Source organism: Tympanuchus pallidicinctus, unplaced genomic scaffold (genome assembly GCF_026119805.1).
Source record: "Tympanuchus pallidicinctus isolate F22 unplaced genomic scaffold, pur_lepc_1.0 scaffold23, whole genome shotgun sequence".
In the NCBI taxonomy this organism is placed as follows: Eukaryota; Metazoa; Chordata; class Aves; order Galliformes; family Phasianidae; genus Tympanuchus; species Tympanuchus pallidicinctus.
The window spans coordinates 5022744-5047856 of NW_026294740.1; the positions used below are offsets into that span (position 1 = coordinate 5022744).

General features: G+C 57.7%; 6 protein-coding genes and 1 long non-coding RNA gene across 15 annotated transcripts; 2 read left to right on the top strand and 5 right to left on the bottom strand.

The window, feature by feature from the left end:
* Window positions 1–170: 170 nt before the first annotated feature.
* SLC25A10 (solute carrier family 25 member 10) lies at window positions 171–4904 on the bottom strand. Its single transcript, XM_052687612.1, has 11 exons — window positions 4765–4904; window positions 3242–3361; window positions 3036–3150; window positions 2912–2960; window positions 2587–2628; window positions 2438–2481; window positions 1988–2058; window positions 1817–1909; window positions 1561–1638; window positions 1433–1489; window positions 171–1176 (listed from the first exon to the last, which is right to left on the bottom strand). Exons 1-11 carry the CDS (start codon window positions 4852–4854, stop codon window positions 1075–1077), a joined length of 861 nt encoding a protein of 286 aa, XP_052543572.1. The 5' UTR covers window positions 4855–4904; the 3' UTR covers window positions 171–1074.
* Window positions 4905–5243: 339 nt separating this feature from the next.
* On the bottom strand, window positions 5244–8571 carry MRPL12 (mitochondrial ribosomal protein L12). Its single transcript, XM_052687616.1, has 4 exons — window positions 8302–8571; window positions 8146–8223; window positions 7929–8063; window positions 5244–5589 (listed from the first exon to the last, which is right to left on the bottom strand). The coding sequence occupies exons 1-4, from the start codon at window positions 8554–8556 to the stop codon at window positions 5473–5475; spliced, it is 585 nt and encodes a 194-aa protein (XP_052543576.1). The 5' UTR covers window positions 8557–8571; the 3' UTR covers window positions 5244–5472.
* Window positions 8572–8752: 181 nt separating this feature from the next.
* On the bottom strand, window positions 8753–18149 carry HGS (hepatocyte growth factor-regulated tyrosine kinase substrate). Of its 2 annotated transcripts, none has more exons than XM_052687549.1 (21): window positions 18022–18149; window positions 17638–17722; window positions 17195–17270; window positions 16695–16787; window positions 14715–14838; window positions 14487–14539; window positions 13516–13584; window positions 13212–13336; window positions 12892–12970; window positions 12704–12802; window positions 12209–12304; window positions 11806–11844; window positions 11578–11721; window positions 11229–11439; window positions 10867–11039; window positions 10574–10714; window positions 10318–10495; window positions 10105–10238; window positions 9645–9761; window positions 9356–9451; window positions 8753–9282 (listed from the first exon to the last, which is right to left on the bottom strand). In XM_052687549.1, the coding sequence occupies exons 1-21, from the start codon at window positions 18056–18058 to the stop codon at window positions 9175–9177; spliced, it is 2277 nt and encodes a 758-aa protein (XP_052543509.1). In that variant the 5' UTR covers window positions 18059–18149; the 3' UTR covers window positions 8753–9174. The 2 variants fall into 2 exon arrangements, with proteins under 2 accessions (XP_052543509.1, XP_052543508.1); XM_052687548.1 differs by having other exon boundaries at window positions 11229–11442.
* LOC128082929 (uncharacterized) lies at window positions 14834–17239 on the top strand. The gene is made up of 2 exons (XR_008207893.1): window positions 14834–16232; window positions 16476–17239. It is a non-coding gene; the product is annotated as an uncharacterized LOC128082929 (long non-coding RNA).
* Window positions 18124–20288, top strand: ARL16 (ADP ribosylation factor like GTPase 16). Its single transcript, XM_052687617.1, has 4 exons — window positions 18124–18251; window positions 18342–18514; window positions 18592–18707; window positions 18845–20288. The coding sequence occupies exons 1-4, from the start codon at window positions 18164–18166 to the stop codon at window positions 19014–19016; spliced, it is 549 nt and encodes a 182-aa protein (XP_052543577.1). The 5' UTR covers window positions 18124–18163; the 3' UTR covers window positions 19017–20288.
* Window positions 19618–22135, bottom strand: LOC128082905 (uncharacterized). 6 transcript variants are annotated; one of them, XM_052687581.1, is made up of 6 exons: window positions 21922–22134; window positions 21658–21721; window positions 21417–21439; window positions 21163–21295; window positions 20637–20807; window positions 19618–20325 (listed from the first exon to the last, which is right to left on the bottom strand). In XM_052687581.1, the coding sequence occupies exons 2-6, from the start codon at window positions 21670–21672 to the stop codon at window positions 19618–19620; spliced, it is 1050 nt and encodes a 349-aa protein (XP_052543541.1). In that variant the 5' UTR covers window positions 21673–21721; window positions 21922–22134. The 6 variants fall into 6 exon arrangements, with proteins under 6 accessions (XP_052543541.1, XP_052543536.1, XP_052543534.1 ...); XM_052687576.1 differs by having other exon boundaries at window positions 21417–21721; window positions 21922–22135; XM_052687574.1 differs by having other exon boundaries at window positions 20637–21439.
* Window positions 22136–22882: 747 nt separating this feature from the next.
* LOC128082914 (uncharacterized) lies at window positions 22883–25051 on the bottom strand. 3 transcript variants are annotated; one of them, XM_052687604.1, is made up of 3 exons: window positions 24957–25051; window positions 23573–24110; window positions 22883–23454 (listed from the first exon to the last, which is right to left on the bottom strand). In XM_052687604.1, exons 1-3 carry the CDS (start codon window positions 25010–25012, stop codon window positions 23344–23346), a joined length of 705 nt encoding a protein of 234 aa, XP_052543564.1. In that variant the 5' UTR covers window positions 25013–25051; the 3' UTR covers window positions 22883–23343. The 3 variants fall into 3 exon arrangements, with proteins under 3 accessions (XP_052543564.1, XP_052543565.1, XP_052543566.1); XM_052687605.1 differs by lacking the exon at window positions 24957–25051 and adding an exon at window positions 24498–24639; XM_052687606.1 differs by lacking the exon at window positions 24957–25051 and adding an exon at window positions 24498–24630 and having other exon boundaries at window positions 23573–23955.
* Window positions 25052–25113: the final 62 nt, after the last annotated feature.

Sequence of the window (25113 nt, forward strand, 5' to 3'; positions counted from 1 at the left end):
CCGCCCGACGCTGGGAGATGCCCACGGGGCAGGGACGGCCCCGTTCCGTGCGGCGCTAAGCGTGTGAGCCCGGACCCCCCATCACCTCTGCTCCTCCGGGGGTGCAGCTCTGGAGGGGGAGGGAACACCGCACCCCCCCTCTCCCCTCCTCACGCGATCAGGACGCCGCGGTTGTTCCGCTGTTTATTTATTATACATTACGGTCACAGCTATTCCAGTTCTTTGATCCCTCGGGGCCACTCTGCACAGCGCTGCGCGTGCAGACGGCGATGCCCGCAGCCCCCGTGCAGGCAGAGTAGGGGCGGGGGGGGCTGCAGGGCGGGTGGGGGGGAGAGTTGAGCACCTCAGTACGTGGAGAAGCGGGGCAGGACGGACACTGCAGGGCTCGGGGACGGTGATGCACGCAGCGGCAGGAGCACAGCAAGGCAGCGCGGCCGCCCCACGCCCCCCCCCATCCCCCAGGTCCCTTCTTTATCATTGGTATAAGGCACAATCCCTGAAGAGCCCAGCGGCCGGCGGGCGCTGGGGAGTTTTGGCTGAGCGGGAGACGGGGGGGGGGAACGGGGACGGACCCGTTTTGGCTGCACGGGGACAGCGGAGGAGTAGAGGAGGACAGAGGCACTCAGCGGGGAATGCTTACGTGCGCCAAACCCGCCTCCACCCTTGCTCCACGTCCATCCTTGCTGCCGCAGGAGAGGTGGGAGCCGGGAGCCGCCTGCACGCAGCGCTGCTCTGCACAGCTCCCGGCTGAAGCCCGGGCACAGCAAAAGAAACCCCGCCAGCCCCTCCCGCTGCGAGCTGAGCCCAGGCAAAGGCACGAGGCTGTGCACCAGGACAGGGCTGCGGCCACTCCGGTGGGGGAGAGGGAAAAACCACGGCAGACGAAGGTGCAGAGCAGAGGGGACAAGACCCAGGGACGTCCCAGAGGTAACGGAGGTGCTGAGAATGGAGGAGGGTGTGAAATGGGGGCTGGGACCGGCCGGCCCCGGGTGCAGGGATGTGGGGAGGGGACAGCCCCGGCCCAGGGCGGTGGGGGGCTCTGCGGTCCCAGGGAGCAGGGTCCGGCCCTCCTGCTCAGGTGACCACTTTGATCCCAAAGTATTTTCGCAGCTGTTCCAGGAAGACAAAGGTAAGGACGGTGTGAGGAATGAGGCGAATGGCAGCGGGAACGAAGCCCTGCAATGGGACAGTGAGAAGGGAGTCAGTGAGCGCTCCCACTTGGACCAAGAGTGCCTGCAGCCCGGCCATGGGGAGCAGCGTGCTGGAAGGTGGGGAATGTAATGGGGAAACACCAGACTGGCTGCATCTGGAAGGAACCTCGTCCTCCAGGGCCTGGCACAGGACCACGGCTGCACAGCCCTGAGAGCTCCATCCCAACTCTGCTATGGACACTGACCCCATTCCTGCCCGACTTCCCCTTGCACTCACACACCTTGTAGAAGGCGAGCGGGCCGAGCTTGGCGGTCTCCATGGCACAGTGCACAACACCCTGGGGCAAGAGGGAGAGAGCTGATGAGGCACTGCAGGAAGGGGCCGGGAGCTGCAGGGGGGGCCACTCACCCGATACTCGCCCTGGGAGTTCATGAGGCGCGTCTTCAGCACATCCAGGGGCTGGCACAGGAATGTGGCACATCCACCCTGCGGGAAGCACCGGGATCATGGCTCTGCCATGCAGGATGATGGCTCCGGGCTACGACCCAGAGCAGGGAGCGGCACAGGAGCCTCTGTGCTCCATCTGAGCCCTGCAACACCACCCTGAGCCCTGAGCCCAGCTGCAGACAGCCCCATCCCCAGCGCTGCCCCCCGCCCTGCTCACAGCGATGAAACTGGCCAGGAAGTGTGTGAAGATGTTGTCCGACAGCAGCCCGGTGGTGAGGACAAGCTGCTTGGCTTGGTCATAACAGGAAAGCTGCAGGGATAAGCTGTTAGTGCACATCCCTCCCTGCTGTGCCATGCACTGCCCCAGCCCCTGGCCCCGCCGTCCTACCTGCCCCACAGTGACCAGGGCCCCTCGGCTGGACGCCATCGTTGCTCCCGAGAACAGCTTCTTCAAGCCCTCTGCGGACAGGGGACGAGCACAGCCCTGGGGCACTGCTCATACTCCTTCCCCCTCAGGAGCCTTCTTCCCCACCCCTCTCCAGCATCTCATGTCAAGCACTGTATGTCACAGCAGTGCCTACGCCAGGCCCACAGGAACGGAGTCCCTTCAGGTCAGCTCCATCCCCTCCCACTGCCGTTCATTCCCCCAGCCTGCTTCAGCTCGTTTTTCCCAGCAGCTCCCAGACACTGCCTCTCACTGCAGTGTGGGTGTGCTGCCATGCCCTGTGCCATAGCCAGGTGCTGCAGTCATGCCCTCAGCCCTGCAGGCCCGTGGCTGCCCCGTCCCCTCCCCTCTCCACTCCGCTGCTGTCTCCCTCCTCTGCCAACACAGCCTCACCTTCCCGCAGGACGCGGTACATGCCATCCAGGGCATGGGAATAGCTGCAAGGAGCAAGAGGGGGAGAAGTCAGGGGCTGAGACTCCCCCGTGTGCTGCACCCCACAGCACTGTCTTCCCCCAGCCCTGTGGCACCCACTCCCCACTCACTTCCTCCGCAGGTGGGCCGGCTGCTTGACGTCATTCTGCATCCTGCAAGGCAGAGCAGAGGGGTGTCACGTCCTTCATGGGTGGCTGTGGTGGGGGAGATCCCTGCCCCCCTGCAGCACTGAGCTGGGCTCTGCTCAGGGCTGCAGCTCCTTCCCAAAGGACAAGAACCAGTCCTCCAGGGCCCTGCTTGGGGCCATCCCACTGAACAGCTCTTGTCCTTCCAGATCTGGAGATCCCCACCAGGACCCGCTGTGATTGCAGGGGGGCAGGGCAGGAGAAGCATAAGGAAGAGTGGGAACAGCACCGCAGCACAGGCAGAACTGACCTGACGTTCACCATGTCCGCCGGGGTCCCCACAAAGCCGCCAGTGAAGCCTGCAGCCAAAGCACAGCTGTGCTCAGGGTACCTCCAGCCTCAGGGAACCAGAGGGATCCCACCACCCTGCTCACCTCCCACCGCTCCCAGCAGCACTTTCTGATAGAAGGGGGGAGGCCCCTGGCTGCCACGGCCCAAGTGGTCTCTCGCAGTCTCATAGATGGCGAAGCGGGTCAGAGAGTACGTCATCTGGGGGAGAGGGAGGGCGTCCTGCTGGGCCAGGCTGCCTGCCCCTGCAGTGTGGGCACCCACCTGGCAGCACCCACCTGGCAGCACCCACCTGGCGGCACAGCGATGCGCTCAGCCCGTTGTACAGCGCCAGGACGCCGTCGGTGCGAACCACGCGCAGCGCCATCCCCATCATCCGCATCTTCACCTCCTGTTGTGTCTGCAGGTGGACCTGGGGCAAAACCTAGAGGTGTCAGGGCACTGCCCCGCAGCGGGCAGCTCCTGGAGCTCCTCAGCACGCTGTGAGCTGCCGCAGCTCCGGGCTGCTCGCATCTGAGGAGCGCTTGGAACCTTTCCTGGCCCGGCCCAGGAGCACATGGATGGAGGTGCAGGAGGTGGAGCGCTGAGGAACGCCCCTCCCATCTGGCTGCCAACTATAGTGGGTGCAGGAGCACGGCACAAGGCAATGCCACGGTGTGCAGTCGACCATGGAAAGCCCTGGAGTGCATCAACGGTGGGATGACCCAGAAACATGTGAGCAAGTGAGCAGCCGGCACAGCTCTGGTCGGAAGGAACCAGGCAGCACTGCTGCTTCCATGACCTCCTGCCACCCTGGGTGCACGTGGCACCAGGCCTCCAGGAACTGCAGGAGGAACACAGGCAGAGAGCACTGCAGCACTGCTCCTGTGCACTGCAGCCCCACTGGAGCAACTCAGCAGTTCCAGAACCAGCACCAGGAGTGAGCAGGACTGCCTCTGGGCTGCTGCAGAGGGGCCTTCATGTAGGAGCTGTGTCATCCTCTGCCAGAGTGTGTCCTGAGCACAGCGCAGCTCTGTGCGCGGGTCAGAGCCCAGGGGACATCGCAGCGTGGGACGCACAGCGGGATGGTGGGAGAGTACAATCCAGCTCCGGCTGTGCAGGAAGGGCTCGGCCTTGGGAGCCGGAGCTCACCGCGTGGCACAGCAGCCGGGGCCGCGCAGGGCAGCCGGGGGCCGTGCACCTGCAGCCGGGCCGGGTGGGCTCCCCGGGGTCCAAGGTCCACCGGCACAGAGGAGCGCCCTTGGCCCCATGCCCGGCTCGGGGCCTCTCCACCGTAGCTGCGGTCCAAAGGCAAGCTCCGCGATCGGCTTCGGCCCGGGGCGCTCGCGGCTCGCTCACACAACGCGGGGCAAAGGCCGACCCTCCCCCCCAGCTCCGCCGGCTCGGCGGTGGTGAACGGAGGGCGCCCGGCCGGCTCCCGGCTCGCCGCCCTTCCCGGGAGCCCAGCGCGGACGGAGCCGCGAGTCCCACGCGGGTGCGCGGCGCCGGGCAGCCCCGCCGGGCTCGCCGCCACCTGGCCGCCGCCGCGGGCCGGGTCAGGGCTGGCAGCCGCCGCCGCGCGCGGCCCTTTTGAGCGGCTGCGGGGATGCCAGGCTCCCAGCGCCCGGCTGACATCTTGGCCGGGGACGCGCAGCCCAGTGGGCCCGCGGCCAGCACCGAGGGCACCGCAGCCGCCGCCCGGGCGCGGCCCGACCGAGACGGCCCCTCTGCCCTCCCGCGGCCCCCGGATCGCGGCTCCTCGCGGCGCTCGCCCCCGTCCGCCGCGCCCCCGAACCCCGCGGCCGCCGCTCCGCCTCTCCGGCTCCGCGCCCGCACCTTGAGCAGGTCGAGCGGGTGGGTGCAGCACGCGGCGCCGCACGACGCGATCCCGCCGAAGTACCACCGCGACACGCGCTGCTCCGCCATCGGCGCCGTTCTGCGCCGCCGACCCGCGCCGCCCCGCCCCGCGCTCCGCCCCGCGCCGATCCACCGGGGGCCGCCGCGCCGGGCTCCCAGCGAGGAGCACCGCCCGGCCCCGCGGCAATGAGTAACCAGAAGGGCGAGAAGGCGGAAGCCATCCACGCGCGGTGCCGGGATGGGGGGCGCGGGCAAAGGGGACGGGAGAGGAGGAAGGAGAGCGAGGAAGAGGAAGCGGCAGGGCCGGCTCCAGCGCTGCGCTGTCACCGTGCACGCAAAGCCGCATCGCTGCGCGGTGCTGGTGATGGAGCAGCGCCTCTGCCCCAGCGCCGTGACCGCGTGAGCGTGTGCGGCTCCCGGGGGAAGCGGGCCGAGCTTTGACAGATGACGATTCTACAGAGTTTTTCCCACTTGGCTTTTATGAATGTAGAGTTCGTTGTGATGCCAGAACTAAACGGCAGCCCCACCAAACCGCACGCTGCTGTCGCACTGAACCATGTGGACAAAGCATTCCCACCACGCGGCGCGAGGGCATCTGGCACCCGGAGGTGCCCAGGGCCTGGCTCTGTCAGTGTGAGCACCACAGGCAGGTGCTGCTCCAAGTCCCTCTGGGTGACACTGGGCCGCCTACTCCAGAACCACAGTCCCTCCTGCTGCCTCCAGCGCTGTTTTGATCTTCTCCGCTTCCTCCTTGGACACGTTAGCCTTGATCTCCTGCGGAAGGGACTCCACCAGCTTCTTTGCCTGTGGGAGGTACAAAGCATGAGATCTGTAAACCAGCTTTCACTAACCAGATTAACAGATTTAAAGCCATGAGCCCGAGCTCTGCGTGAACGGACCAGAGAAAACTCACCTAATGCTCTGAAACCCGAGGCTTCCACTTGGAAAACACCCACTTGCACCTCGCCCCGATGGCACAGGGCAGCACATCCAGACCCTTCCCCATGGGCAGCAGCCCCCAGTTCCTGCACAGTGTGTATGTGACGTGTGCTGTGTTCCCCAGCACTCAGCCCTGGAAGGTGCCCAGGACACACACAACCATCTGCTAACGCAGCCACTGACCCGGCCGGGCCATTTCTTCAGCATGAATGTTTTGGTTTACATATTTGTGCCAGCGGGTGGAGAGGCCGCCTGAGTTCTGTACACAGCTGTGCAAGTGAAGTCACAGAGTCTGATGTACTGGGACAAAAGAGTTCCAGCTCAGACTGCCTGACAGCAGTTTGGCATTTCATATATGAGCCTCTAACGTTGCAGAGTTTAGCAAAATGAAGGCACTTGAAAAGTTTTGTAACTGGTTTAAGATTTCCTGCAGTATCATGCCTTGTTTAACTGCAGTGAGCTCAGGGAATGGGGTGGGAGCAGACAGGCTTGCTGCTGCTCCCAAACCACACAGCAGCAACAAACCTGGGGGGTTGCAAAGCGAGGAGCTGCCACCAGCTCACGTGCTGTGGAGAACAAATAAAGTGAGCCTTGGCTGTGTCAGTCAGTGCACGCTGGGCAGCGATGATGTACCAGCAGAGGCAGAAGATGCTTTGTTGGAAGGGACGCGGTGCTGCTGTGCAGATGAAGCTGTGCCTGCACTCACAAGAGCCCATGGCTGCATCCAGAAGGCACAGCCTGCTCTGGTTTGCTGCAGTGAGGACGCGCAGCACAAATGAGGTTTTTCATCTTTGCTCCCTAACACTGAACTTCTGTTCTAAAGCAGCCTCAGCCCCGGGCAGCAGCTGTTCACATCTCCAGATGGAAGAACAGCACAGCTCCACACACATCAACAGCCCCTGGGCAGGGTACTGCTTGTTGCCAGCAGTACTTTCTTCCAAACCACTAAGAAAATTTCATTTAAATCCACCTTAAATCTTGTTTAAAAGCTCATCCAGATGAGGCATATAAACAGGAGAGAATACGACTTTTACAAGGGTGAACAGTGATAAGACAAGGGGGGATGGTTTTAAACTGAGACAGGGGAGGTTTAGGTTAGATATGAGGAAGTTTTTCACACAGAGGGTGGTGGTGCACTGGAACAGGTTGCCCAAGGAGGCTGTGGATGCCCCACATCATCCAAGGCCAGGCTGGATGTGGCTCTGGGCAGCCTGGTCTGCTGGTTGGAAACCCTGCACATAACAGGGGGTTGGAACCAGATGAGCATTGTGCTCCTTTTCAATTCAGGCCATTCTAGGATTCTATGACAACTCCTCACTTACAATAATGTTTTTCCAGCTAAACATGAAACACAACCTCTACAGGCAAAACCAGCCTTCAGCTGTAACTTTTTTTAAAATGAAAGTAACTTGTGGCTGCATCACAAGTGTAACCAGCTTGTTCTACAGGTTCCATGTGCCACGCTGACTTAGCATTGGTTCTCCACACCATTTTCAGTTGTCCACTGATCATAGCTGTTAGAGGGTTCTGGCATCTTAATCACTGCTGGGACATAACATTCAGGCTGACCCAGGCAGACAGTTATTTCCCAGTGGGCCAATGGAACTGACATCACTGAGAGCAGAATGTCTGTGTTATTATTTGTTTTACAATACGTCGTTACGAATGGTTTGGAGGAGGCTCTGCAAATCCATCTCAGAATATCTGGGTGACATATTAAAGCAGATTTCACTAAGCACTGCTTAGCATTGCGTCCTCGCACTTAGGTAAATAAGAAGTGCTGTTATTGTTATCCTCAAGACATGAAAGCATCACAGTACAGAATGGAAGCGCGTTGGATGACAAGCTGTGTTAAGCTTGACCAAATCCAGCTGCAGTGAGGAGCTCTGGCTGCTCCCAAGTTCTTCAGAAAGCCTCATAGCATCTCTTGCATTGGGAGAAAAGGAGACTGGCACAGAGGGCTGTGAGCTATTTGCTCTGAGCCTCCCCCTTCCCCCTTCTGCTATGGACTCAGTCAGCAGAGCTGGGAGGGACTGGGCTCCTCTGAGGGATGCCTGTTGGGCATAGCGAGTCCCGTTCTGCATCCTGGTCTCATCTCTGCTCGGAGAGGCACACGGCCCTGGGCACACTGAGCCCCACCGAGGGGGAACTCGAGCAGCTCTCAGAGCAGAGACCGCTTTGGGCTGGGGCAGCCCCGTCCTCACCTGCACGAGGTTTATGCCGGGCACGAAGTTCTTCACCTCCTTGATGAGCTTCACCTTGTCGGTGGCCTTCAGCTCCGTCAGCCGCACGGAGAAGTGCGTCTTCTCCTTCTTCATGGGGACGGCCTCCTCCTCCTCCTGCAAACAGCCGCGGTGAGGTGAAGGCGAAGCTGAGACGAGAGCTCCCATCCCCCCCATCCCCCCCATCCCCGCGCCGTACCTGCGGGGCCGCTTGTGCGGGCAGGTGGGCGGCGGCGCCCGCGGGCATCACCCCCACATCCGGGATCTTCAGCGTCTCCTGTGGGAAGAGCGGCGGCGTCAGCGGGCGGCGGGGGCCGAGCGGAGCGGGACGGGGCCGGGCAGCCCGAGGACCCACCTTGAGGAGCGCGTTGAGGTCGGCGACTTCCAGCAGCGTCAGCCCCGCGATGTCCCGCACCAGCTGCCGCACCTTGGGCGAGTACTCCTTAGCGGCCGTGTCCAGCGGCGCCCCGGCCAGCGCCTCCCCGGCCAGCGCTTCCGAGCGCCTCCGAGCACGGCCTGTGCCCAGCGGCCGCGCCGCACCCCAGCGCCAGGAGAGCGGCGGGCGGCGGGCCAGGCGCGGCGGCAGCGCCAGGCGGGCGGCGGGCAGCATGGCGGCCGCAGAGGACACGGCGCCGCTCTGCCCCGCGCTCGACGATCCCGACGGCCCCCGCGGCGCGCGCCCGTCGCTCTAGGCCGCGGAGCCTCGCCTCGGTGGTGGAGCGAGGGAGGCGCTCTAGCCGTCGGGTCCGCCGGCACTCGCTGGTTCCGGTAGGTGTCGCCCGGCACGACACGGCACAACACGCCGGTTCGTTCCGCACACTTTATTGACACCGCTGTGGCTCGGGCTCCTCCGGCGCGAACCGAGCGCGGGAAGCGGGGGGCAGGGAAGGAAGGGTGAGGGGAGCAGACCAGGGCGGGCACGGACGTGCTCGTGGTTCCCTCCTGCCCCCGGCCGGGCCCTGCAGGCCGAGCTGCAGCGCGCGGGGACGGGCAAAGAGGGGGCAGCTGGGAGGGGAGAGGAAGCAGCACGGGGAGCCGGGGCGAAGGGGCTGCGCTCCTGCGAGCGTGGATCCAGCACCAGTGCTGGAACCCGGTGGTCCCTCGGCCCCTCGGTCAGGGACAGATGCAGGGAGGAGCTGAGGGGCAGACAGGACGAGGTGAGGAACAGAAGTGATTCTGGATGAAGAGTAGTGTTACATTGAATTCTCCGCACTCCCCTGTGCAGTGTTCAGTCAAACGAGATGAGCTGGGCCTCTCCGCTGCCCTGTGCCTGCTGCACGGGTGCTGGCGTGGGCTGGGGCTGCTGCTGCTGGGGGGGCCCTCCGGCCGGGGCCATCTGCAGAGACGAGGCAGCGCCATTAGGCAGTGGCCGTGCCTAAATCCCCCCCCATCCTGCAGGCAGCACTCACCTGCTGGTACAGGGGCTGCTGCCCAGGCAGGTAGGACTGCTGCGCGGGCAGGCTGCTCAGTGCTGCTTCTTGGCCCGGCAGCGCCGACATGAGGCCCTAGAGGAGCAAGGGAAAGGGGGTTAGACTAACTTCTAGACTCGACAGCACAGCGTCGTGGAGGAGAAAGCAAGCCCTCTGCATGGGCAAGCCTGCTGTCTCCTCACCTCCTCTCCCTTCCTGGCCCCAACAGCATAGGCTCAGGAAAGCTCCAGTAGCTGGAGCCTCCCTCCCCCAGCACCCAGGTGCTCACCTGCATGCCATAGGGCTGGTACCCCATGGAGACCGACTGGCTTCCCATGTAGCTCACAGCCCCTGACTGAGGAGCCTGCGAGATGGCAGGGATGCTCTGTGACTGTGATGCTGCATTCTGTGGAGGAGATGCTGCCAGTGAGAGGTAGTGCAAGCAGCTGGATCTCACATCAAACCTATACTGCAAGAGCTCTAGGACCAGCAGGGCTCTTCTCTGGAAGCAGGTAGGGCATGACTTTCCTCTGCACAGTAGAGAGCCTAGGGCTGGGTCTAATCCCTGCCCACACCCACAAGGAAAGCAGCACAGCAGCTCTAGATCTGAGACCAACCAGCTCCTCCTCCCGCTGGTTAAAGGTTCAAGAACCACGGCTGGGATTGGAGTACAGACACCAGCTCCACAGAACACTCCAGCCCTGCCCCACCTGGCCACCAGCTGCTCTGCAGCAGCTGCCCTCACTTGCCTGGTAGCCCTGTGTTGCAGCTGGCTGATAGGACGAGTACGCTGGGGTTGTAGTGGGCACTGCCTGCCCCTGCTGAGCCGCCTGCCCGCTGCCTGCCCCTGGCTGGTACATGTAGGCATTCACCACGTTGGGATCTGAAGCGAAGAGGGCAGAGATGGAAGCAACTGCCTTTTGTTCAGCCTCTGCCCACACCAGATCAGCACGGTAACATACCTGTCCCAGTGACAGGCATTGCTGTATACGGTCCTGTGCCCCCCTGTGCTGCCTGGTTCATGTATACACTGTGCATGGGAGAGCCCTCCACAGAGCCAGCGGGGCTGAAGGTGCCGGGGAAGCTACTGGGCCCCGAGGGCTGGTAGATCACTCCACTGGCTGCTGGCATGGCCTGAAGCTATTGAAGGAAGGAAAGCAAGCTTTAGGCCATGGCTCCCAGGACCCGGCAGAAGGGTCTCTTGCCCAGCAGTCAGACCTGGGCATAAGGCAGTGAGAAAGCTGGCATCTGGGCTCTCATCTGGATGGTCTGCTTCTGCTGTTCCAGGCGCATCTGCCTCTCCTTCTCTTGCTCCTGCAGTCGCTGGATGGCCAACTGACGCTGCATCTCCAGGTACTCCTGTGGGAACAATGCTGGTGCTGTGACGGCTGCAAGCTAGGACACAGCAGCACTTCCTCTTGTCAGGACAGCTGTCCTTGCCAACTCTGGCTGGCCTACAGTGCATACAGGTGTGCAGGTAGACCCATGCTGGAAATGCTGCTCTGCCTCACCTGCTTTTTCTGTCTCATTATCTCCAGCTTCTGGGCCAGCTGGATCTGGCGCTGGCGCTCCGCTTCCTCTGCTGCACGCCGCACCTTCTCCCGATGCTCCTCCCTCAGTGCATTCAGAGCCCCACGCGCATCCCGGATCTGGGCCAGTTTGTCCTGCAGGCTTTCATAGTACACTGGGGAAGGAAAGAGAGCCTCAGGGATCCTCTCAGTGCAGAACACTCAGACCATCCCTGTACACTGCCCTGGCTTCTCTCCAGACAAGCTGTGTCACGGCAATGCCAAATGCTGACTCTGGGGATGCCCTGGCAGCCACCTGCTCCTCCCCAGGACGCCCAGCCCAGGGTAGGACAGCTCCCACATACTTCTGCGCTCATCCAGCTGGTTGAGCAGCTCCAGCAGCTGGGGGTGCATGTTGTTAATGGACTGGAAGAGGGACAATACGGCAGAGTCGTTGGTGATGCTGCGGCCTCGCATGTGGTTACTCTTCATGCGGTTGACAAACGTGGTGACCGCATTTTGCAGAGCCTTCAGAAACTGCTCGTGGTTCTCCTCTGACTCACCGTTCTGGTACTGCTGCTGGAAGGACAGGGCAACCAGTCGGCCTCAGCTCACCCATTCCAAGAGCCAGCAGTAACTCTGTGGAGCTGGGCTGCATGGGTGAATCGGGCACTTCTCGTACTTGACGAGCTGCTGGCTCAGGCCCCCTTTTACCTCAACAACACTGAGCGGGGCAGGGTGGGCTTCCCCAGGCTGAGCAACTGGCTCTGTGAGAGACAGAGGTGCTGATGGGGTGGGGCTCTTGCGAACTTCCTCTTGTTTCTTCTCCCAGTAGTTGCGGTTCAGGTACCGAGCCAGCTGCCAGGAAGAGAGGGAAGATGAGCATCACAGCGCTGCTGGGAGCAGCCCTGCACCGTAGACTCATCAGTCCTGAATCCTTACCTCAGGGTCAATGTCTTCAGCCAGGGGAGCAGAAGAATTCTGGAAAGAGGTGAACAGGGAATCCAGTTTAGAGAAATCAGAAAACTGCAGCTTGCACCAGCTGTCCTGCCCTGACCAGGCCATGCACAACAACCAGTGCTGAGCAACAGAATGAGAGGGGTACAGCTATCTCCTTCAGCCAGATACAGACTACATCTACTGTAAGCCTGAACCACATGCCAGCGGCATCTAAATGCTATCTGATTTTCCAGCCAAAAACACCCTAGAATTACGAAAAAACACTGGACTGAAGGGAGCAAAACTGTTCTCTTTGGGATCAAATCTGACCCAAGCAGGGCAGAGCTGGGCTGTGAAATTGGCCTGTGCCCAGCTACTTCATGCTTAGAGGCTCCTGTGAACGTACCACAGGTGGAGAATAGAGCGTGCCCACTGGAGGGGCTGACGACGTGACCGGTGTGGGCTCAGCCTTCGGGTACATGGAGTAACTTGTCTTCTGCCTCTGCAAAAAGGATGGGGAAAAAAGAAAAAAAAAGAAAGAAAATCAGAGACTGTCCGGATTCATCCCTGTCAGCCAGTCAGCAGCACACTGGGCACAATGGGGAGGTGAATCCCCTCGTGGTGTCCAGGCACAGCCAGCAGACCCAGCGTCATGCTCTACAATTCTCACAGCTTGGCAGGCCCCAGGGCTTGTATCCGGGGTACAGCTTGCTTTCATTTTTCAGTTGTGCCACACAACATATGCCTGGCTCTCTTTTCACCCTGATCTCATTCCACAAGCCCCCATACCTCTCACATACCAGGACATGCCTAGGGATTTATTACTGCACAGCTAGGAGATACCCAGCACATCTGGGCTGCATGGCAAAATACACTCCCAGATGCCAAGCAGGGTACGAACCATCCTCTCCTTCTCCTCAGCCTCCGACTGAGACAAGGCAATGGCTAGCTGGAGCTCTTCTTCTTCTTGCAGAGCTGTCTCATCACGCTTTGGGGGCAGCTGCAAGGAGAAAGATGAGGAGGTGGCCACTAAGGGGATCAACAAGCAGGCCATGATCACTAGGTCACCTAGTGAGGAGAGCCACTCACCTGGGACTGCTGAGAGAGGGGGCTGGTCAGGTACTCAGGGGGCAGTTCAGAGGCAGCAGCAGCTTTACCCTCAGCTTTCCTGTAGCCAGAAAGAGGTAACAGTGCAGAATGAGCTCCTTCCTCAGCACTGGAACCCCAGTTCTGCACAACATTACAGCTGTAAAGCCCACCCTCAGAAGGAACAAAACCCAGGTAGCCTGCAAAGCTTGGGAGACCCTTTGCACTGGTCTTTGGAGAGATGGCTCCATGTCAAGTTTCTCCCCTCACAGTACCAACTGTTGAAAGCAAAAAAAACCAAACATGCCACAAAGGGTACTGACTTGTTGAGATGCTCATAACAGGGCTCACAGACTCTCACTTCCTTCTCAATCCCAAACTTGGGGATGGTGGAATACTTGGAAGAACATTTGCCACAGAAGATCTGCCCGCAGGCCCTGCAGTGATGCTGGAAAAGATGGGAGACATCAGTGTGGTAGTGAGACACTTCTTCACCGCTGGACAAGTTCACTCAGACAGGAACATGTTCCCACCCAGATGCAATTCCACACAGGCTCAAGGAATCCTGCATTTTCTGGAGGGGCTGCAAGAGGCCAGGGAACCCAGAAAGGCAGGAATAGCACCCACCTTTCGTGTCACCACACCAAACTGCACTCGACACCTGTGACACTCCTCAGCATCCACCCAGTCTGGAGCCTGTTGGGTTTGAAGAAACTTGTGTGAGGAAGGGAGCAATGTCTCAAGGATGGTGGCTCCACAGAGCCTTTCAGGATCTCCTCTGACTAACTAAAGCTGTCATGAATGAGGCAGGAAAAAAAGCATTTACAGCTCTAAGGGATGTTGGTCCTTGCAAGCGGTCACCTCTTGTGTTACTAGACTGTGACACTTTCCCAGTCAACAGGATTACAGCAATCACTTCAGCCATGCCCTGCTACCACAGTCAGTCTGCCATGCTGCTGGAAAGCCACTGGGTAGGTCCTTTCTGTGGGGCCTTTCTGTATGATAATTGTTGCATCCTGGCCTGAACCACTGATTGAGCACCTGGGGAAAGGACCCGGTCAGCCCCGGGAGCACCAGGTGAAGGCAATTCAGCTGTGCAACCAGAAGGGCTGGAGCCTGGCTGCAGCTCTCTTACACCTCATTTAAGGGCTGACTGCCACTGGGGAAGGCTCTCTTCCTGGAGATCCCTCCTTAGTGAAGCTTTTCCCTGTGAACCTAGGATCTTCTGATATAGGTGAGCAATCTTCTTCCTTTGCTTTATAGCACCTCTCTATTATGCCAGTCCTCTCGTCATCACACTGTGTGATGTGCTGTAATGTCTTTCCCATTGTATTGATGTGTCTAATTGCTGCAGGCACTTAGCAAGATGAGACTAATTGACCAGGACAGGGTCAACTCTCTCCTCCCTCTTAGCCATTTTAGGCCAAACTGCTGGACTCAGAATTGCCCAAATGATAGCTGGGAGCAGTATGCACCCAGCAAGGTCTCTAATCTGTATGAAATAGAAGAAAGCAAGAACTGAAGGTTTAATATCTCTTGGGCTACAACAGTAAGGTCTGCCCTGCAATACCAGCTCCCTCCCCAGCAGGGAAGCTCACCCTTTCTGCAGCAAACATGGCATCACTTTCCTTGAACTCTGGAAACACGTGACCTGTGGGAGAACAGACAGCGCTCCATGGTGAAGGGCTTCTCCTGCATGTGGAATATCTTCAGTCTAGATTCCACCAATGCCAAGCTGAGACCCAAAGCCCATTCCTTCTGCAAAGCTCCTCCAAAGCAGATCTGCTTGGCAACTGTCGGCCCACCTTTGCCCCCAGCATCCTTACCTTCAACCTTCATTATCTGATAGGTGTCCTGCACCACCTTGTACTTGGGCTCATTGCGGAAGGCGTGAGCCCAGGCCTGGATAAGGTTCAGAATCTTACTGCGGACACTTGTTTCCACTTGCCTCTGCACAGAAAGGGGAAGGAAAAAAAAGAAATCTGAAGAAAAAATCCCTGAAACACAGAAGATGGGTCAAATACTCTTCATAGAAAGAGGAACTTGAAGTACTTGTGCCAGCAGGCTGCAAGCAGAACAGCTTACAGCAAGGACTACATCTCCTTCAGCTTTCTCACTTTCTCACTTCAGCATAAATAGGAGGACATCCTTCAGAATGGCACAAATCAACTTGAAAAGGGGTGTAGTGTCACAGTGCTTTTGGAAAACATCTACAGAGACTCATACAGTTGTTCCCCAGGGGAAGTGTAAGCACTGGCTGGCCAACAATCTTGTTTACCCTCTCACAAGAGCTGATCATCCTGCACTCCAAAACCTGCAAAGTGAGAGCCATCAGGCTGGACAGGACAGCACAATGTGATTCTCCCCAGTTCTGATAGGGCACCACAAACACAAAGCAGGAGGCTGTTTGTGCCTAGCTGTCAGCAGCTCCAGCTTAGAGACTCCTGCCCGTTAGTACTCAAAACTAGTTTGGATATGATGCAATAAGGACAGCTGGGAGCCTGCCCTTTGCAGGCAGTTGTATCACAGCTCAAGAACTTGCTCAAGAGGAAACTTGGCAAGCCCATTCCTATCCCAGTCAGCCTCTAAGTGCACCCTGTCATCAGCTGACCAAGTCATGGCCTGCTCACATGACCAGTTTCAGCAGAAGTCACCCAGGAAGCAGAAAGGCATTGTCAATTTCCTATTTCAGCTGAGAAATTTTTTGTCAGGTACCTATTTTCAGCCCACGTAGCAGGACTTAGTAATAGTTCCTGGAGCTCCAAACTTACAGAAGAATTGTCAAGATCCTGCTTTCCACAAATGGCACAGCCCTGAGCCTCATCAGAACAAAGCTGCTTGTGAACATGCAACGTTCCCAGTGTAGGATGGAAATGCCTCTGCAAACTGCTTGAGGCAGGTAAGGACTGGAGAGCTTCACAAAATCTCTCAATCCAATCTGATGTGATTTCCTCAGAGCCTGGAGTGGCTGCACTACTACACCTGGCCTTCACATTGTGGCAGCATTCTAAGTTCAACAGGAGATACAGTATGAAGGCTGAATCAGCCCCCAAGAGGAAAATGACAGAAGAGAGATGCTCTGCTACGTTGCAGAAGATGACAGGACTAGCACAGCTCACTCCACAAATATGTGGGTCATCTACTTGTCTATTTCCAGCAGGAGACAGGGATATAAAGAAGTAACAGCATCACTCTAACAAGCTCTTGTCTATGCACTGCTGTTTTTGGGACTGGAAACTGAAGAGGTTCTTATTTGCACCTCACTTTTGGAAGTCTCAAGTCCTGGGACATAAGGAGCTCCTGCAGGCATCGTGTTATCACACTGACAAGTGATACAGGTCTACGTCCTGCAAAACTCCTCGGGCCAGTTCCACATGCCAATGAAAAGGCCATAATATAGATGAAACTTCCACCACGCTGCTCACCTTCCTGCATGCCTCACCCTGGTCTATGGGAAGGGAATTCACAACAGCACCTATCATGAAACAGTCTGTGCCTTTACAGCATAATCCCACCCATGGTGTAACCAAACATTAACACAGAATCACAGAATTGTAGGGGTTGGAAAGGACCTCCAGAGATCATAGAGTCCAACCCCCCTGCTCTCATGATATCTTCTCTCCCCAGCAGGCACCAGTCAGCTCTCTACACTCATCCCTTTGTATTAAACAGTACAGGTTGCTTTTCTCTGAAAAAGATTTCCTTACATGCAGAGAATGAAACACAGAACATGCATGTTTTTTTTTCCTTTCATTGCCTCTCTTGCAACTTCATTCAAAAACTGAAGTAAAATAACATACGCTTACCTTGAGTATTTCTTTCAGTTCCTCCATAGTTTGTTTGTTGGCTACTTCATCGTGAACTGTTTGACCACAGTTTTTAACCACAGACTCCATAACCTGCAAGTGCAAAGGGCAGCATTAGCCTGTTGCTTTCTTCCTTCTCTGTGGTTTGCAGTGAAAGAACAAAAAAGCTGTGTTTCAGTTATGGGTTCTTGCAGCAGGTGCACAAAGGGGGCACTATTTAAGTAACAATTCAAGCTAAGGAAGCATCAATTTGGAGAAATCCACACCATGAGACTGGAGCATAAGCTATGCTTCAGTTTATACCATTGCTATTTATACCACATGGGCAAGCAGACAGTTTTATAAAGATAGTCTCTCAAATGCTTGCTCCAAGGCTGAATGAAAAACACAATCATTCTTGAAGCCTCCATGCTAGAGCAGAGGCAGGCTTGGAAGAGATGGGAAGTTCCCTGGCTTGTGAATTGGGCCCCTAAATCATGAGAGGTTTGGGCTGAAGTTACCTCCAGTGCGTAGAGTGCCACGTGGGGATTCTTGTCATTGACCTTCTTCTTGATAGCGTTGACTGCGTATTTTGCTCTGGACAAGGAAAGAGAGCACATATGCCCAGGTAAAGACGAATCTACAAGGTTAATCTATCACCCTCCCAGTGACAGAAGAGTACAGTTAGCTCATGGTGCACTCAATTCCCCACAAGGAAAAGTGGGAAGAGGACTGCACATATCCAAGCTTGAGCTTCTCTATTGCTTTCAGGGCAGATATAACCTGCAGCTACTAAGGTCAGGAAGGGTACTCCAGAACACTGAGGGGTGCTGCCTCTCATCTCTTCTCTGAAACAGCACAGTGAGCAGCCACAGGCTGACAAAGTGAGACCTCCATGTTTCACCTTCCGCACGCAAGCAGATTTGTGCTCACAGCTTAAACCAAAACGCAAAGGGGCGCTTACTGCGTGTCTCCCTGGCGGATCATGTCGCAGATCTGCAGGATGGATTCCCAGTCCGTCTCCAGCAGAAGCTGACTCGTGGCTTTATCTGCAAAGAACCGCGACCCCTCTCAGGTTGCTGCAAGCGGCAGCCGCAGGGCTCGATCGAAGCCCCCGACGTGCCAGCCGCGATGCCCCAGGGCAGCGCTCGGCTGCAGACAAAGCTCCGGTTTCTCTGTGGGGATCCGCAACCCCGGGCCCCGCCACGCCCCCCCCCCCCCCCACAGCCGTCGCCGCAGCATCGGCCCAGCCACAGCGCCTGGGCCCGGGCCGCTCTGCTACACGAGGCTGAGCCGCGCGAGGTCGGCCCTGCCGGAGGCGCGTCCCACGGGGAGACTCAGCCCCTACCCAGAAGCCGCTCGAAGGTGCCGCCGCCGCGCCCCATGGTGATCGCCGCCGAGCCGTCCCTCTCCCTGCCCGCGGTCACTTCCGGCTTCGGCTACTTCCGCCTTCCGGCTTGGGGGCGCGCGCTGCTTCCGGCGGGGCGGGGATGGCGGGCGCTGCGCGGCCCGGACCCACGTGCCTGCTGCTGGGGGCGACGGGCGTCGGGAAGAGCCTGCTGGGGAAGCGGCTGCGCAATATCCGAGCGAGCTGGGGGTCCCGGGGCGCGGGGCCGGGGTGGGGGCGTGCCGCACGCTGCTTCTGGCCCGTCCTTAACGCACCGGCACAGCTGTGCTCCCGGGACGGGGCCAAGGAGTTGGGCGAACCCCCGGCCACTCTGCCCACGGTGGGCACGAACCTGACGGACCTGACGCTGCACAAGAGGGTGACGCTGCGGGAGCTGGGCGGCTGCATGGGCCCCATCTGGCCCAGCTACTACGGGGAGTGCAGCGCCGTGCTGGTGAGCGCCCGCCCGGCCGCGCTGCAGGGTGGAACTGCCCCCCTCGGACCCCTCAAGCGTCTTTTCCCTCTCTGCAGTTCGTGATCGATGCGGCCAACCCGACCCAGGTCTCCGCGTCCTGCGTCCAGCTGCTGTCCCTCCTCTCCGCAGAGCAGCTCGCCGCCGTGCCCGTGCTGATCCTCTTCAACAAGATGTAAGGAGGGCATCGGGGCTCTGCGGTTCCTGTGTCGTTTCCAGCAGCCCGAGGGGCCGATGGGCCCTGATAGTGCGGTGCTGCTGTGGGTGGGAGGTTAAAGCAGTGTGGTTAATGTGTGCCCCCTCCCGTCATAGCGACCTGCCCTGCTACATGTCACTGGTGGAGATGAAGTCGCTGTTCCGCATGCAAGAGATTGTCTCCTGCGCCACGCAGCCCATCACCATTCTGGAAACCAGTGCACGCGATGGCACCGGCCTGGCTGATGTCCTGCAATGGCTTCAGACCACCTTCAGGGACCCTAGCTAACCTGGCCCCAGCACCTGTGCAGTGTGACAGGCTGATGGCAGGCAGCAGCTCCTCGGTACTCCATGGTAAAACTGAAACATAAACCCAAGCCATCTTTGTCTGCAGGCAATCCTGCAGCACTTCTCAGGGTGCCTCAGAGTGTGCTGCCCTTCCCCTACAGGCTGTGAGACCCCAGCAGAGGGAGTGCCACCTGCGGGAGGGCCCTGCTGGCTGCTTGCATCCAGAGCAAGATGGAGCTCTGAAACTGGATGGTCCCTGAAGGTGAGACTGTCGGCTCTGGAGCCACGCAAAGGTGAAAGTAGAGGGCTTCACAATGTACAGGTGCTGCTGCAAATCATCAGGTACATAACTGAAAATCAGACATTTATTTACACAGGTGAAAAGCAGAGCCCTGTGTACTGGAGATTAGCAAGGAGCAAATGGATATCCTATCACTGTGCTGCTAGCAGGACATAGAGCCAGGCTGCATCCTCACCCTAGATGAGCAAAACCTGCTGGCATGAGCATGTAGCTGGGTTTGGAGGCATGGAGTGTGCAGGAAGACAGGGGCGTGGGGGTGTTGTGCTGATACACAGCACTGCAGATGCCTCTCTGGCACTCACTATGGTTCAAAAAACTGCAGACGATGAGGAAGATTTTTGTTCTGAAGCAGCCTGATAAGCTGATTTCTAAGATTTTGTTGTATGTTGTTTTCAAATTCTTGCTCAATGGCCTGGTAGTTGTTCTGTGGGGGATTGTTTATCACAGAAGTGTCTTTTGAGACGACCTTCTCCTGCAGCCCCGTCGTGCCTTGCAGCAGCTTGCTCAGGCTCTCATTCTCAGCGCAGTTTCCGTGCGGCCATGGGACGTTTTCCCTGGTGTCACCCTCATACGGCTGGAAGTTGACATGATACATCATCTTGCAGTTCACGCAGGGTGGCTTTTCTATGAAGACTCCATTGCTGTAGCAGAAGGCTCGGCACTGCACTTCATCAGGGAAGACAATGACCAGGTTATCCTGCCCGTGGTACACTGCAAACGCCACCGCCTTGTGCCACGTCCTGAGGCACAGGATGCTGATCATGATCTTCTTCTCCATCATCCCTCTGCAGGAGACAGATGCTCCATAAAAGATAGGGAAGCTTGCTTTATTCTCAGGTTCTTTGGGTTCTCTGTAAAAGCTGTAAGCGACAACTGCGGCTCTGAAGACGAACTCACTGGGGCTCATTCTGTGTGCTTGAAGGTGTATTGCTATTTCCACAGCGCTATTAAATTCATGCAAGAAAGACTCCATTTCCTCTTGGGTGTTGCAGCCTGCTACTTCCTTGCCCTGGGAACATACACAGATCTCAGTACAGACCCTTCCTTGCCTCTTTCACTCCCCAGCAGTCAATATCTTGCAGGAAGAGGGGATGAGTGTGGTCTTAAAAGATAAAAATAATTCTGTTTCCCTGAGTTTGTTAGCACCAGCTGGTCTGTACAGCTCATGGTGACTTGAAAAGTGAAAAATAGAAGTCCTGCTGCCTGTTTTGCTGCCTGCTAGGCTGCACTGCCAGGATGTGCCTGCAGTGTGCTGCACTTGTCACACACCTGCCCTTCCCCAGCCCTGCTGTTGGCACCATGTATGTGTGGAGTACTCACAAACTGCAGGAGGATGGAGTATGGTGACGTGGTGGGCAGGTGGGTGTTGTACTCTTGGAACGATCGAGGATAATTCTCCTTCAGGTTCTGGAAAGGTTGTGAGAGTAGGAATTCGTTGGGTTCTATCTGCCTCTGATTCATCCTTCCAAAGAAGAACACTGCGTGCAGCACCTGTTGGCAAGCAGAGACCCAGTGCTGAGCTGTCCCTGGATGCACAGTAGAGCCTCTGCGCTGGCCTCTGCCATGGCTGCTCCCACCCCGAGAGCTGCTCCCTATTGCCTTGCGTGGTCCCTTTCTGCATCCTGTGCTCCGTGCAGTTTCTCCACACCTCGCAGAAGCTCTGCACAAGCAGGGAGCAGTGGGAGCCCACAGACCTGAGCTCCCACTCCTTTCCCTGCAGACCCTTGCACCCACGATGGAGCCACTGCTGTGGGAGTTATGCCACCAGAGTTCCCCCACCTCGGATGGGATGCACAGCAGTGCAGAGGCCACAGAAGGGCCATCAGGTTGGTGGTGAAGCACTGACCTTTTCCATGTATTGCTTTTTGATGTTTTCATCTGGCTGCCACCTATCCAACAATTCCAAGAACTCCTTGATGAAGAGATTCCCACTGATCAGCAACTGGATTTTATTCTTCTCTTCTTTCCGTGCCAAAATCCTGTGGGAGCAGAAAGGAGCACGTGGTGGCTGTGTTGGGGTTACCCCCAGCTGCGGGGCAAGCAGTCACCCCCCCACATGGCCAGGGAAAGGGGCACAGGAGACGTGAGGCTCCATCTTACCTTGAAGAGTTGTAGCTGGGACCCTGTGGGAGGGAGAGGAAGCTCAGTGATGCAGTGCTGCACGGACCCTCCAACCCCACTGCACACGTGATGGCACTGCATGGACTTGGGGTGTCCCGCAGCATTTCTAGATGGCACCACTGCTACCTGCTGGCCAAGATGCTACAGAGTGGCCAGCAGCAGTCCCCAAGTGAGAACATCTCTCTATATCTCCCAGAGAGAAGGGACAGGCTTCACCCACCTGGTTTTGACTCATTGAGTATGCAGAGCTCTGCGCTGCAGTTCTTGGGTTCCGGTCTATGGGGCTGTAGGAAAGCAGTGAGGTCAGAGCAGTCAGCAGAGCAGCAAGGTGAGGATCACCAAGGCTGAGTGCCCTCCATGCCACGCGCAGCCCCGAGCAGCCAGCTTTGGGGTGGGGTCACTCTGCTGTGCACATCTATCATTCCCATGCCATCCCACTGCCCTCCTCCCTGACAGAGAATCAGATTAAAAAAGCAGCACTTACTTGGCAGAGGCAAAGGGTCCTCAGAGTCTGCGCTGCCTTCAGCCACTGGGAGACACGGTGCTGGCTCCAACCTGGTGCCTCTAAACCCGCTGCTGATATGGCGGCTCTAAGAATGCACTTCCCCAAAAGTATGCAATGGGAGAACTGTGCAAGGGAGTGGTTGAGCTCTTTGCACTTTCGTTTTTCCATAAATGAAATCAAATCTAAGAGACACGTCATTGTCAGGACAAGCAGGGTGTGCCCTCTGCACTCTCTTGGTGCTGGTATGCCAAGCCCTGGGTGCAGGTCTCCATAGAGCTGCTTGGAAGTGGGTGTCAAAGCCAGGACAGCTGACCCTTACTGACCAAAGGATATTCAATGCCATGTAGGACCATGCTGGAGTAAGGAAGGAGAAAGGCCAGCAGGGCAAGGGAGGTGTTCATCCTCTCTCCTCTGCCCTGTGGAGGCCTCATCTGGAGCATGGGGAAATATCCAAACCCACCTAGATGTGCAGCCTGCTGTGGGGGACCTGCTTTAGGGGGATTCGACCTACAGAGGTCTGCTTTAGCTGGTGACTTGGCTTTATGTCAACTCTATTTCTCATGCTTGTATCCTTCCAATTCTGCCCGTTGCCCTATATGGGGGGAGTGAGCGAGTTGCCATGCCCACCCAGCAAGCAGTGCTCAGAGGGCTTTAAATGAGGGAGTGCTCACTGCTGGGAGCTGGAGCAAGCTGACCCTGGTATGGAGGCACAGCCTTGGCTCCCTGACTGTCACCCCTCCTGTGATGAGGACAGGTTCAGCTTCACTGAACAGCCTGCACAAAGTAATTCTTGAAGCTCCTCTTGATTCTGTTACACTTAGCCGATGGGGAAGCTGGAAAAGCCCCTCCTGCTAAGACTGAAAGCCTGCTGGCACCACAGCAGAACAAAACGTTTGTCACACTCTTAACATAGGTAAAAAAAAAACGAGTCAAAATCCTGTATATTTAAAATCTTTAATGTTTGATTAAAGCAAGTTTGTGTTTGTGCAAGAAGAATCTCACTTCAGGACACAGGCTTACACAATGATTAACCTTTAAAAGTGCAATTTTAAGGGCAAATCCATTGAGATTTAATCTGGCAAAGGCTCAGGAGAGATTTTACCAGTCTCTTCAACTCTGTGAAAGGAGTTTGTGGTGAGGTGAGAGTTGTGTTCTGCTTCCAGGTAAGAGGAATAGGATGAGAATAGGATGAGAACTAATGGTCTGAAGCGATTCCAGGCTGGATATGAGGAAGAATTCCACAGAAACAACTATGACCTGTTGGCACAGGCTGCCCAGGGACGGGCAGGAATCACCGCCCCTGAAGTTGTTTACAGGAAAGGCAGATTAAACACTTGGGAATGCGGAATAGTTCTACTCCTTGTCACGCACGCAGATTCAACAAGCAACAACAGGTTTGTTCTACTGCAAGCCCAGGAGACGTTGGAAGTCCTCCTTCCCTCCCTCAAGGAACCGCTGAGCGCTCTGCCTCAGCTCCTGGATTATCGGGTCTTTGTCTCGCTCCGCCTCATCCTGCAACCCAGGCGCAGTTAGGAACTGATGGAGGTGGGATCGGTGCCCATCAGCACCGGACATCCCACCCCCCTCAGGCGTGCCTTTCCTTGGTTTTCACCCACACCCTCTAGCTCACCAGTGAATCTATGTGCTCTCCGCAGTGGTAGACTTCTTTCCCCAGGCGCTGCAGCCCGATCTTTGTGAATTCTTGCATATTCTTGGCAACTTTGTGTAGCGTGTCCTCCTCGTAAGCGTACACCTCCCCGCTCTCAGCAACGAGGATGATGAGCTGCTGCCCCATGGCCAGACAGGGCACGTCATCCACCGTGCCCACCACCTCCATCTTGGTGGGCTGCGGCAGGTAGAGCGCCTCACAGTACTCCTTCAGCTCCTCCTGCCCTTCGTAGAAGGTGCCCTCCAGGCCCCCGACCCGCAGGCGGAACTGAGGCTGCTTTTCAAAGCCCACCATTTGGCCTCGGAGCTTCCTCACACACTCACGAATGTCGTTCAGGCTGCGAGCTGTATAAAAACAGGAAGCTGGACTCGGCGGTTGGCTGCTGTGCTGCGTTGCTGCCTGGCTTGGAGCCCCACGAGCCGGGAGTCTGGTGCCAGGAGCGGACCGCAGGAGCCCAAACTGAAAATCATCCTTCGTGTTGCTGTAGGAAGTCCCCGTGCTGCCACGGGAAAAGCACACGTGAGCAGGGCCACAACGGTTCAGGCGTCTCCCTGACCTGGCCACGTCTGATCCCGTCTCACAGCTCTTGGGCCAGTTCCCGGCCTCGTCCTGCCCCTCCGGTCCGGTCTGCTCCTGGACCCCCCCACCCCTGGCCGCCTGGTGCCCGTCTTGCCTCACTTTCCCCCTTCCCCCGACCTGGCCCCCCCTCAGCCTCCCCACCACTTCTGGCTGAGCGCTTCCAGCCCGTTCCCAGTCTTGTCCTACCCCACCACCCTCAGCCCACTCTCAGACCCCCCGGTCCCGACCACCCCCATCCTCCCACCACCCATAACCCATCCCCATCTCCCCCCAGTGCCTCCAGCCCCATTCTCCCACACCCCAGTACCTGGCTGACCTGTTGAGGCATTGCGAGTCCACAGACATGGCTCAGTCCCCTGCCCACCCTCACCCTCTCACCCCCCACCCTCAGAGTGCTGCAACACCAAACGCTTTCGGTGCGTCCTGGGCAGCTGCCAGGGCTGCCTGGGTTCCGGCTACACCCAGCAAAAAAAAACACTGGAACTCTTGCTCCGCCCCGAGCCGCCACGTTTGTTTCTGTTCTTAGCGCCACTGTGCGGGGCTGCTGACATGGCACTGCGACACAGCGTCCTTCTGCGGCTCCACATGGGGACATTTAATGGTTATTTCAGAGAGGTGACAGCCCCAAACAGAGCCTTTTTGTTCTCTGCCCACGCAGCACTGGGGAATGATGGTTTCTTTCCGAGCCGTCCTGCTGCACGGCCCTGCTCACTGCACACACCATGGTGGTTTCTTTCCAAGGCAGAAAACTTCAAAACTTCACCACCTCCATTCCAACGGGATCCAAGGTGCTGCTTTTCCTGGCTGCTGGGCAGTTTGCATGATGGAGAGTTGTTTGTAAGCACAGCTGTGTGCGCAAGCCGGTCCCGTGGAGCTGTGCTGGGACACAGCAGTGGGGCTGTGCTCTTGGCTCCGGAAGGAGC

Excerpts from the sequence above, each read along its gene's own strand:
- LOC128082905 (XM_052687574.1), bottom strand. The coding sequence starts at position 21,194 with ATGAAAACATCAAAAAGCAATACATGGAAAAGGTCAGTGCTTCACCAC. Across the intron at positions 20,326-20,636 it reads ACTCCATCCTCCTGCAGTTT|GGCAAGGAAGTAGCAGGCTG; the intron begins GTGAGTACTCCA and ends GTATGTTCCCAG.
- SLC25A10 (XM_052687612.1), bottom strand. The coding sequence starts at position 4,854 with ATGGCGGAGCAGCGCGTGTCGCGGTGGTACTTCGGCGGGATCGCGTCG. Across the intron at positions 3,151-3,241 it reads GCGCATCGCTGTGCCGCCAG|ATGACGTACTCTCTGACCCG; the intron begins GTGGGTGCTGCC and ends CCTCTCCCCCAG. Across the intron at positions 1,639-1,816 it reads TCCTGGCCAGTTTCATCGCT|GGTGGATGTGCCACATTCCT; the intron begins GTGAGCAGGGCG and ends TGCTTCCCGCAG.
- LOC128082914 (XM_052687604.1), bottom strand. The coding sequence starts at position 25,012 with ATGCAAACTGCCCAGCAGCCAGGAAAAGCAGCACCTTGGATCCCGTTG. Across the intron at positions 24,111-24,956 it reads TGGATCCCGTTGGAATGGAG|CACGGGGACTTCCTACAGCA; the intron begins GTGGTGAAGTTT and ends TTCCCGTGGCAG. Across the intron at positions 23,455-23,572 it reads GAGAGCACATAGATTCACTG|GATGAGGCGGAGCGAGACAA; the intron begins GTGAGCTAGAGG and ends CCTGGGTTGCAG.
- MRPL12 (XM_052687616.1), bottom strand. The coding sequence starts at position 8,556 with ATGCTGCCCGCCGCCCGCCTGGCGCTGCCGCCGCGCCTGGCCCGCCGC. Across the intron at positions 8,064-8,145 it reads CCGCACAAGCGGCCCCGCAG|GAGGAGGAGGAGGCCGTCCC; the intron begins GTACGGCGCGGG and ends GGCTGTTTGCAG. Across the intron at positions 5,590-7,928 it reads CCGGCATAAACCTCGTGCAG|GCAAAGAAGCTGGTGGAGTC; the intron begins GTGAGGACGGGG and ends TACCTCCCACAG.
- ARL16 (XM_052687617.1), top strand. The coding sequence starts at position 18,164 with ATGGCGGGCGCTGCGCGGCCCGGACCCACGTGCCTGCTGCTGGGGGCG. Across the intron at positions 18,515-18,591 it reads GGGAGTGCAGCGCCGTGCTG|TTCGTGATCGATGCGGCCAA; the intron begins GTGAGCGCCCGC and ends CCCTCTCTGCAG. Across the intron at positions 18,708-18,844 it reads CTGATCCTCTTCAACAAGAT|CGACCTGCCCTGCTACATGT; the intron begins GTAAGGAGGGCA and ends CTCCCGTCATAG.
- HGS (XM_052687548.1), bottom strand. The coding sequence starts at position 18,058 with ATGGGGCGCGGCGGCGGCACCTTCGAGCGGCTTCTGG. Across the intron at positions 10,239-10,317 it reads AATGCCTGTCACTGGGACAG|ATCCCAACGTGGTGAATGCC; the intron begins GTATGTTACCGT and ends TCTTCGCTTCAG. Across the intron at positions 9,452-9,644 it reads ACCAGCCCTATGGCATGCAG|GGCCTCATGTCGGCGCTGCC; the intron begins GTGAGCACCTGG and ends TTGCTCCTCTAG.